This window comes from Ranitomeya imitator, chromosome 2, assembly GCF_032444005.1.
Source record: "Ranitomeya imitator isolate aRanImi1 chromosome 2, aRanImi1.pri, whole genome shotgun sequence".
NCBI classification, from domain to species: Eukaryota; Metazoa; Chordata; class Amphibia; order Anura; family Dendrobatidae; genus Ranitomeya; species Ranitomeya imitator.
Genome location: NC_091283.1, coordinates 405,995,318 through 406,006,714, shown reverse-complemented (window position 1 = coordinate 406,006,714; position 11,397 = coordinate 405,995,318). Strand labels below are relative to the sequence as shown.

The following is an 11,397-nucleotide window of genomic DNA, read 5'->3' as shown; positions in this document are numbered from 1 at the left end:
GGGGGGGGGGAGGAACGTAATGACGATAGCGAACTACAATGTCCGCAATGCACCGCGGCATCAAACCACAGTCCATGACGTCATCATCAACAAACTTTATGTGTGTATATAAGAAACAAACAAAATTAACATGCATGTATATTTTAACCAGTTCATTCTTCTCATGTCCTTCTCAATTACCAAAACGTGCACAAACAGACAGGAGCCGCTCCTCTCCCCATAGTCACACATTTCTGCTATTCGCCTGCCACTTTGCTGTTGTGTGACAATTATACGGCAGGCGACAGTGTTATTTCGCATGCAGCCATTGCTGAGGGGGTCAGCGCAGTTTTCGGCCCTCATGGCCATGTTCACACTTTATGTATTACCTGTATCTGCGTTAGTTTCAGGTTGTGGGAAATCTGTGTGGAAACTGACATTTGTGCAGATTTTTAGAGGAATTGTCCACTTCTTTAACCCCTTCCCAACATGGCATGGAATAATAAGGCGAGGTACGCGGAGCCGCCTCAGGAGCTGAACTCGCCCTACACCCGGCTGTGTGAACCCGGCAACAGTCGGTGCGGTTTAGGCCTCTTTCACACTTCAGTTATTTGGCGTCAGTCTAAAACCGCCATTTTCCTCAAATAACGGATCCGTCAATTTTTTTTGACGGATCCGTTATTTTCCCATAGACTTGCATTAGTGACGGATTGTGACGGATGGTCGTCCGTTCCATCCGCCATGCGACGGATCCGTCGAAATTTGGCGGACGTTTTCTGAAAATAGACGGACATTGAAACGTTTTTTGTCAACGCCGAAATGGCGGATCGCGACGGATCTGTCGCGTCCGCCATTCCATAGAATGGGCGCCTATGGGCGACGGATCCGCCGCAACCGTTTTTTCGGCGGATCCGTCGCGCCAATCCGTTTTTTCAATTGCGCATGCTCCAAAAAGAAGATACTTTTCCCAGACAACCCCCAAGTAACGGATCCGTCAAAAAAACTGATCCGTTAGAACCGTTTTGACAACAATTGTGACGTATCCGTCAATCCGTCACTATGTCGGTAGTGACTGACGCCAAATAACTGAAGTGTGAAAGAGGCCTTAACCGTTTATATCCCGCTGCAAGTCTGGCAGAGGCATTTAAAGGGGTTTTCTGGTGAAAACAAATTGGATATCACTGCTGCTCCGTTCACTCCTTATGGGCCCCATAAAGCGACGGTCGAGAGTCCATTCTGCAGCGGTGATAAACGTTCTGCTGATCAGCAAGTCACTATCCAGCGCATGGATGATGATTTGTTTCACACCGTACGACCCCTGTAAGTCATCCGCGCTGCTATCACCACCACTTTGGTACTCCTGAAAAGTTCAGTCACACATTGATGAGGGGAACCCATGATTTTCACTACACAGTATAAAGTTACCTAAAGGCCGCTAAGGGGGATTGAAAAAAAAGTATAGAAAAAATCCCCATAAACATTTGAATCACCCATTTTTTTTCTAATACAGATACCCATAAAGTAAATGCGGTAAAAAAAATAATAGAGAATGCAAAAAAGAGATGATCAAAATGTCAAGTGAATCCCAATAAAATCTACAGCACGCCACACAAGAGCCCTGATCCACTGCAGCCCTCACGTGTCATCCAAGGTGGAAGAAACAACGTCTGTTCCATCTTGGAAAGAATGTGAAAGTTGCAGCCGATCAGGGCCGGCGATTGCCTGCAGCGGTCATGTAACTTCCCTCTCCTGCCAGATACTGGTGGGGGACACAGAGTGGAGTAAGTGACCCATTTGGGTAGTCATAGTAGCGCTGTACTTGGCAATCACCCAGCTTTCCCAGAATCAGATATCTTTAATCCTCATGTGTGGTCATGTTGTTATTCCTGGCACAATATGACTGATTCATCTCCAGGAAGAACATGACAATTATTAACCCTGGGAGATTTCCAGGACAGGACAGCAATAACAGTAAAGGAGATTAGCGCAGGGAGCGCACACATTCCTGGCGACAGGTCTGCTGTCTGCAAACACACTGTACCGCCACCCGCCAATGATTGACCGTGGTCATGGGACTGTGGCTTCTTTGTTATGACCAACTCTGGGAAAGCTGGGTGGCTACGAATATTGCCGCCGTGCTATATAACTGAGCAGATTTACCATTAGAGTCCCAGGAAAAGCTGGGTGACCACCAATATGGCCATCTTTACAGACACCCTCAATACATTGGCATAGTGTGGGCTCTGAGCCCCCGGGCTATGGCGAGTATTTCACACCCCATAACAGTGGACCTGTAGTTCTCTAGAGCCCTTTCCACCAGTCCAGTATTGAATACCTTATCCCCCAAACACATGTATTGTATTTTAGGAAAATATTACTGTAAGTATAGTCTGCCCTTTGGTCCTCTAGTTTTCTCCTGCTTATTGCAGCTGAAATCCGACATACAATTTAAAAAAATACATACCTTGTTATATATACTTTTTTATTTATGTACCTACTTAAATACCACAACCCAACCCAGAGCTCTAACCCAAGCCCTGCTCTGAGCCCTAACTAGATAACTCTATCCCCAACCTTAGTCATGACTTGAGCCCTAGCCCTGCTCTGAGTCCTAACCCTTAAACTCTAGCCCTAGCCTGAGCAGTAACCAGGCCCCTAATCCTAGTCCTAACCTAACCTGAGTCATCACCCTAACCAGGATCGTAATCCTAACCCTAACCTAATGGCTGCTCACTCTCCCCAGTCCCACAAGCTCGTTGCCTCGGGGTAATCCTTGACTCTGATCTCTTCTTCAAACCACATATCCAAGCCCTTTCCACTTCCTGCCGACTTCAACTCCAAAATATTTCCCGAATCCGTACATTACTCAACCAAAAATCTGCAAAAACCCTAGTCCATGCCCTCATCATCTCCAGCCTGAACTACTGCAACCTCCTGCTTTGTGGCCTCCCTTCTAACACTCTTGCACCCCTCCAATTTATTCTAAAATCTGGTCCCTGACTAATCCACCTGTCCCCCTGCTATTCCCCAGCCTTTCCCCTCTGTCAATCCCTTAACTGGCTCCCCATTACCCAGAGACTCTAGTTCAAAACCCTAACCATGACATACAAAGCCATCCACAACCGGTCTCCTCCATACATCTGTGACCTCCTTTCCTGGTACTTACCTGCACGAAACCTCCAAACCTCACAAGACTCCTTCTGTACTCCCCTCTTATCTCCTCTTCCTACAATTGCATACAAGATTTCTCTAACTCTAACCTGAGTCCTCACCCTAACCAGGCCCTAATCTTAACCAGAGTCCTAACCCTAACCAGGGCCCTAATCCTAACCCTAACCTGAGTCCTTACCCTAACTAACCAGGGCTCTAATCCTAACCCTAACCTGAGTCCTCACCCTAACCAGGGCCCTAATCTTAACCTGAGTCCTAACCCTAACCAGTGCCCTACTCCTAACCCTAACCTGAGTCCAAACCCTAACCATGGCCCTAATTCGAGCCCTAACCAGAACCCAAGCTATGACCTAAGCCTTAAAGGCACACTGTCAGCACAGAATAACTGTTCAAACAGGCGCTCCATGGCTTGGCCAATCATTTATGTACACTTTCCCACCTGTTTGTTTTTCCTCTATCTCCACCCCCTCTTTTGAAATTGACAGCTCTGGCTTCATAGGGCCAGAGGAGGGTGGAGAATGAGGTAAAACAAGCAGGTGGGAAGGTGTATATGAATAATTAGCCTCGCCTTGAAGCACCAAGCGACTGGACTTGGTTTGAACAGTTATTCTGTGCTGACAGAGTCCCTTTAACCTAAGCCCTAACCCAAGCCCTGCTCTGAGACCTAACTCTATAACTCTAGCCCTAACTTGAACAGTAACCAGAGCCTTAATTATAGCCCTAACTCTAACCTGCACCCAAGCCCCAACCCAAGCCCTGCTCTGAGTACTAACGCTAGCTCTAACCTGAGCCCTAACCCAAGCCTTGCTCTGAGCATTAAATCTAGGTCCAACCTGAGCCCCAACCCTAACCTGAGCCCTAACCCAAACCTTGCTCTGAGCGCTAACTCTAGCTCTAACCTGAGCCCTAACCCAAGCCTTGCTCTGAGCATTAAATCTAGGTCCAACCTGAGCCCCAACCCTAACCTGAGCTCTAACCCAAACCTTGCTCTGAGCGCTAACTCTAGCTCTAACCTGAGCCCTAACCCAAGCTCTGCTCTAAGTGTTAAATCTAGCTCTAACCTGAGCCCTAACCCAAGCCTTGCCCTGGGCGCTAAATCTAGTTCTAACCCAAGCCTTGCTCTGAGCACTAACTCTACCTCTAAACGAGGCCAAACTCAAGCCTTGCTCTGAGCAATAACTCTGGCTGTAACCTGAGCCCTAACCCAAGCCTTGCTCTGAGTGCTAACTCTAGCCCTAACCCGAGCTCTAACCCAAGCTATAACCTGAACCCTAGTTAAAGAGTTAGAAAAAATAAAAGTGTATTATAGTAGTGGGTATTTTTTTTTTGTTGTTGAAAGGGGACACTTTTTATACACTTGGGACAGCTCTTTCATTAGAGAGCTGTGGGTAGAGCATAGTGCAGTACACAGGATATATTAGCTGCTTAGCTTCTGTCATCTTGATTGCTGCCTATGCAGAGCGCAACAGCCAAGCAAACCCATCTCAACTGCTGGAATCTGTACAGGTACCTCGGTGGCAGCGGCCGAGATGACCAATCCATCACTGTATAAATAAGCAGTCATAACCTGGTGTGAGAACTGTATTATGGTTGTGTCTCAGCGATTGATCAACGTTAACTTAGAAATAAAATTAACATTATATCTGACTGTGGGAAAGCTGGGTTACAGATCCTACAAGGTGGTCACCCAGCTTTCCCAGATCTTGAAATTTAATTCAAAGGATGATTTTACTTGGTGGTGAGCGTTTTATTTTAGCGGTGTCTTAGCTATAAGACCTCACAGGACAATATGACTACGACACGCGAGGCGGTGATCATGGGTGGATCCAGGTATCTTACATAAGAAGCCATGTGATAGTGTTGGGCCCCTGCATTGTGGCCCCAAGTGACAAGTCTCAGTGTTTCAGGATCATCTTCAGGATGAGCTGTAAAGAAAAAGGTTGCATGCAGTGAGTGCGCTGCACGAAACAAAGCCAGCTCTGCTACATCGGTGCAGCGGGCTCACCTGGGTGAGGCCATAGGCTTCTTGGGATAGCTTCTCTATGACATTAAAGTGATCGGTCCCGTCCACAAGAACATAGGAGACGTCAAGGCCCGATTCCATCAGGCTCTGATAGGGGAGAGGAAGTGGTTAATTCTGCTTTCCAAGATTCCGGAGAGCAGCGATACATAAGGTGTAGTTCAGTATCTGGGCAGGTTTCCCATTCAGAGAACAGTGCCACCATGGTCCATAGGCGGTGTCCGGTACTGCAGCTCTGTCTAAGTGAATACTGCTATACCTAATGCAGAGCCATTTTTTCTTTATTCACCTCCCACATTGATGTTGGTCATTTCAGGGCTCCCATATCGTACCCTGTGACCATTCTCACCTGGAAATATTGCTGTGACTGCCTGTGGAACTCCGGAGAGTCGTGCTCCGCCACCGCGATGACCACTTGACACGTCCCAGCATTCATATGTCTCCCATATTGCATGGGGCTGTTCTTTAGCGCCACCTCCCTGCGAAAACAAGCATCAGGTAATCGCTTTCTGTCACGTTGCAATGGCGTCTACCTGTCAAGCAGCAATGGCGCCACACCAGTCCTTGGGAAATGTAAGGTATTGCAGCCCAGTTCTATTAACCCCTTCACTCCCCACTTATTTTTTCCTTTTTCCCCTCAACTTTTCCCAAGAGCCACAATTTTGTCATTTTTCTGTCAACATAACCAGGACGAGTTGTAGCTTTGATTTACACCATTTATGTTATTGAATCGCCCCCACGTAAGGGCAATGGGGTACTCGGTACCGGGTCCTTCAGTTCCCTCAGCGAGGATGTCACGGTGGCCCGACCCGGACCGTGGCTGTATGAGGGGCGCCCAATAAAAGGGTAGAGTTTGTAGATAACGGTAGTGTTCGTGACGCCACCTGTGGTATTCGGTCAGGGTGACCGACGCTGCTTAGGGGTCCGCTGGGGTGATGTTATGGCAGCTAGATTGTATACCTTCCCACAGGTGAAGTATATCCCCAGGGCTTCCCAGAAGTGTAGATGTTGATGGTGGGTGGTGCAAGGCGCGGTGAATAACGAGGACACAATGGGTGCAGTGTCTTTACCTTTACTGAAGGCTTCAGCATCCACAGTCCAGGTTGCCGGATGACAGGGTAGGCAGAGTCCGGCCGGTCTAATGGCAATTCTAGAGTCCCCTTGTCCAGGTAGAAATCAGTAGCCTTCCCCTTGCGCACAGCAACACAGCAGGTCCCCACCTGCATCAGCTACCATAAGGTCCTCACTGTTGTTACTTCTCTCTCTCTGTCCTCCAGATGGATAGGACACAACCCGTAAGACGGTGGTGGCCTGAGGCTATTCTATAGGGACCCTAGAGATGCCCCCTTCCGCGTTGCCACCTTGTCTGCTTAGGTGTTTAGGTCGGACAGCCAACTTGGAATCGACTGTCCTGCCGGTCTCCGAAGCAAAGCGTAGAGTCTATTACTCCCTCGGTGTTCCGGCCACCGGATCTGCGCTCAGTGGGAGGCAGCCCGCTTCTAGCTGGTCTCCCACTGGTGTTTCACCCCTGTTGCCACGACCTCTTTGCTCACTCACCACGGCACACCTCCCCTCCTGTCCCCTCCTGGGAGGCTGCCGCATGGGCTGCAGGCGCAGCCCCGTGTCCCTCCCTCCCTTTCCTGGGCCGAGCCCAGTCTGCGCCTCTCCTCTCCTCCTCCTGGCTCCAACTCCGACTTCTCCCTCCAACTCTCTGACTCACTTCCTAACCAACCCCCAGTTTTACCCAAGTGTGAGGAGTGGACTAATAGATAGAACCCTTTTGCTCCCCCTGGTGGCCGGCGTGTGAAGTGTGTGTGTGTGGCTGTGATACCTGGCAAGGTGAACTCCTTTGGTGCCATCAGACGTAACATCGCTCCCCCTGGTGGAAGAACGACATTACTGCAACGACCAGGACTCTGGGGCGCTGCATTATCATATCTTGTGCTGGAAAACTTTTTTTTTGTGTGACAAGCTGTAGTTTTTATTGGTACAATTTTGGGGTACATAAAATGTTTTTATTGCATTTTTTGGGGGGAGTTGCAGCGACTGAAAAATGGCATTTTTTTCTATTTGCCGTACGGATTAAATAATTGTATATTTCGACAGATTGGATATATAGAGAGGTGGTGATGCCAAATATATTCATTTTTTAACCCCTTAATGACCGTCAATACGTCTTTTTACTGACCTGAGATATAAGAGAATAGCCTCCCCACACAGGTGATAATCCAGCAGCTGTCGCTGTACACTATAGCTGACAATTTGCTACATCAGACACTATCAGCATTAGCACCGTTCATGTATGTTTAACCCCTTAGGTGCTGCTGTCAATAATGATTATATCATATAAATGGTTAAAAGAGTGTGGCTTCTCCCTCTTTGTCCCCACCGGCACCCTGAGATCATGATTGTGTGGCCCTGATGTTTGCCATGGCAATTCACGAGCACATAGCAGCCTTAGAATCTGCCGGTACCAGTGGCCTGTTCAAGAGTCAGCAATATTTAGGTGGTAAAAATACACTTTTTCATTCCTGTCATGTCACTTTGCATTAATTCCTGAAAATCACCTAAAGGGTTAATAAACTACGTGATGTCAAATTTTAATATGTTGAGGGGTGCGATTTTTAAAATGTTATCACTTTTGGGGGTTTCCCAATATATAGGACCCCTAAAGTCACTTCAAACCTGGATAAGTCCCTAAAAAAAATAATTTTGTAAATTTCAATGAAAAAAATTAAAAATTACTGCTACATTTTTAACACTCCTAAAATGCTAACAAAATAAAATAGCATTTTAGAAATGGTGCTGATGTAAAACAGACATGAGAGAAATGTTATTTATTAATGGTTTTCTGTGATATCGTTATCTGAATTAAAGGGATAATCATTCAAAGTTTGAAAATTGCAATTTGTTTTTTACATTTTTGTCAAATTTCTGAAATTTTTTATAAACACAAAACATATTGACCTAAATTTACCAATATCATAAAGTACCATATATACTCGAGTATAAGCCGAGAATTTCAGCTAATTTTTTAGACTGAAATTGCCCCTCTCAGCTTATACTCGAGTCATACCCAGGGGTCGGCAGGGATGGGGGAGCGGCAGCTGTCTAATCATACTCACCTGCTCCTGGTGCGGTCCCTGCACGTCCCTGGTTCGCTGAGAGCTTCTTCCTGTAGTGAGCGATCACATGGTACCGCTCATTACAGTAATGAATATGGACCCGACTCCACTCCCATAGGGGTGGAGCGGCATATTCATTACTGTAATGAGCAGTACCATGTGACCGCTCACTACAGGAAGAAGCTGCCGGCGCCGGGGAAGCAGGGACCACGCCAGGAGCAGGTGAGTATAAGCAGTGCACTATATTCACCTGCTCCCCGTTCCACCGTCGCCAGCTGCCGCTGCGTCTTCTGCCTCATCTGCAGTGACGCTCAGGTCAGAGGGCGCGGTGACGCGATTAGTGCGCGCCGCCCTCTGCCTGAACAGTCAGTGCAGTGGACGGGGAACGTAGCGGCGGCTGGCGACGGTGGAATGGGGAGCAGGTGAATATAGCAAGTGCCGGGGGCCTGAGCGACGAGAGGTGATTATGTGATTTTTTTTTTTCGCAGCAACAGCATATGGGGCAAATGTCTGTATGGAGCATGTTATGGGGCCATAATCAGCATTTATGGAGCATTACATGGGGCAAATGACTGTATGGAGCATCTTATGGGGCCATAATCAGCATTTGTGCAGCATTATATGGGGTGTATTTTGTAAGGAGCATCTTATGGGGCCCATCATAAACTGAATGGAGCATTATATGGGGCGTATTTTGTATGGGGCATTATATGGGGCCCATCATGAACTGTATGGAGCATTATATGGGGCTCCTGATTCAACATGGATATTCAAAAACACTTAACCTACTGATGTCTCAATTAATTTTACTTTTTTTGGTATCTATTTTTATTTTTGACATTTACCGGTAGCTGCTGCATTTTCCACCCTAGGCTTATACTCGAGTCATTAAGTTTTCCCATTTTTTTTGTGGCAAAATTAGGGGTCTCGGCTTATACTCGGGTCAGCTTATACTCGAGTATATACGGTATATTGTGTCATGAAAAAACAGTCTCAAAATCACTGGAATTTGTCGAAGCGTTCCAAAGTTATGACTACATAGAGTGACACTGGTCAGACTTTTAAAATTTTACTCTGTCACTAATGTTTGAACTAAGAAAACAGATTGAACCTTCAATAGATTGAAACTTTAAATTTTTTTTTTATTTTTATTTTTTACTTTTAAGTCCCTTTAGGGAACTTGAACCTGAAGAAAGCTGATCCTGTAGCCTCGGCTTCATAGTGGGGATCTTCAGTAGGTCTCCATTTGCCATAGGCAGCCACTGTCACCCTGTGGTTGCATTGCGGGAAGAAATGCTCGTTGCGATCACTCTTTTTAAATGTTGCTGAGAATGACAGTGACGTCACCCGCCAGGGCCATGGGGTACTTGGTACCGGGCCTGGTCATCGTTAAAGGGGTGGTCACGCTGTCGGCGACCCAGTCTGTGGCCCTGGGCGCCCAAGTAAAAGGGATAGTTTTTAAAGGGAGTTGTAAAGCAATAAAAGTTTGTGACGCCCCTTGTGATACTAGGTCAGGGGTGACTGACGCTGCTTAAAGGGGTCCTCTGGGGGTGATGGTAAGGCAGCAAGATGGTGTCGTTTCCCACAGGTGAAACTGGGTCCCCAGGGCTCCCGGTGTGCTGGGCAGGGATGGTGTGGTGTCGGTAATAACCGGAGAACACGGGGTTGCAGTTTCTTTACCTGGTATACTATTGTAGTCACCCTCAGTCCAGGGTAGTGGCAACAGGTGTCGATGGAGTCCAGGCAGCCTGAAAACAAGTGGGAATCCCTTTGCCAGGTCAGTTTGGGAGCCTTCCACTATGCGTTAAATAATAGTCCCTTGCTGCCTGTGGCTTCCTAAAAAGGTCCTCGTTTACTCTCTGTCTTGGGACAGTCCCTGCATTGTAGGCAACTTGAGCTGTTCCCTTGGGGTCTCTATACATGGGGACTCTGGGCTCTGGATGTTGCTGTACCTCAAGTGTACTGTGAGCAAGTCACTTTCAGCTTCCTGCCCTCCGGTTCTGCCATGGGACTTGTAGTTCCACAAGGCCTCGGGCTCCCGGTGCCTGGTTTCTGTGCCTCTGCCTGGAAGGAGTCCAGTCACGGCTCCCTTCCAGCTCTGTAGTTCTCCTGTGCTCCTTCACTGTTCCTTGTCTGCACCAGACTAAATCCTCCTCCAGACCAGAATATATATAGGGAAATTCCCCTTAAAACCGGGTTCAGAACTCCCCCTTCTGGCCTGGAGTCAGAATGTGTTGAATGTACAGCTTACCTGCCAAAGGGATTCTCCTCGTTTCCAAGCATGGCATCACCCTCCCCGAGAGGAAGGCAATACCACTGTGGTACCTGAACTCCTGGGGTGCCACAACAGCGGCACTTAAAATGTTAAACAGCAGAGATCAGAGCCTCTGAATACCTCATTTGTGCCCTAACTATGCTATTAGGCTGGCCATGGTTGACATTAGGCTGGCCATGGGTGCTATTAGGCTGGCCATGGGTGGCATTAGGCTGGCCATGGGTGGCATTAGGCGACAAGGTTTTTTTCTGCACTTTCGACTCTCAGTAATTAGCCTCTCCTCCGATGAAAGGGCTGATAACAGGGAGCAATAGACTGCATTTATCTGCACGTGGCACTTTAATCTGAGCGCCCTGTAACAGCAGAAATATAGCAGTGTGTTCCTGTTGCTGCTCTCTGATTTTGGCTCTATAGATATTGACAGTAACAGGAAGCCATCAATACACTGCGACTGTCTAGGAGCCGAGTACAGGAAATCTGACTGTTTGTTACAGTGTATCACAGGGTAAAATAAAGAATAATAAAACTAATTCCATGCACTGACAACAAGCAGAGATTTTATGGAGAAGCAAAGGTGGAAACTTACTGCGACATCTTCAGAGCATCGTTCACATAGGTGTCTATGATAGGAAGCAAGTCGTATACCCCACTCACCAGCAACGCGCCTGGTAATAAAAGGGGGAGGCAAGATAGTCACAGCCGGGGTGAGTGTCCTTGTTCAGACATCGTACAGAGAACGTCCACCAAACTATACTTTATATATACACAGTGTATGTGCACAGTGACTGCACCAGCAGAATAGTGAGTGCAGCTCTGGGGTATAATAC

The 11,397-nt window shown here is 47.4% G+C and overlaps 1 protein-coding gene across 5 annotated transcripts in view; it reads right to left on the bottom strand.

Moving 5' to 3' along the window:
* Nucleotides 1-4,876: 4,876 nt before the first annotated feature.
* AFMID (arylformamidase) overlaps nt 4,877-11,397 on the bottom strand; it is a 34,992-nt gene continuing 28,471 nt past the window's right edge. For all 5 annotated transcript variants that reach the window (XM_069750685.1, XM_069750689.1, XM_069750686.1 and 2 more), the window contains 4 exons: nt 11,157-11,235; nt 5,520-5,649; nt 5,156-5,260; nt 4,877-5,075 (listed from right to left, as the gene is read on the bottom strand). In XM_069750685.1, coding sequence (XP_069606786.1) covers nt 5,046-5,075; nt 5,156-5,260; nt 5,520-5,649; nt 11,157-11,235 — 344 coding nt within the window. In that variant the 3' untranslated portion in view covers nt 4,877-5,045. The remainder of the gene's footprint in view (nt 5,076-5,155; nt 5,261-5,519; nt 5,650-11,156; nt 11,236-11,397) is intronic.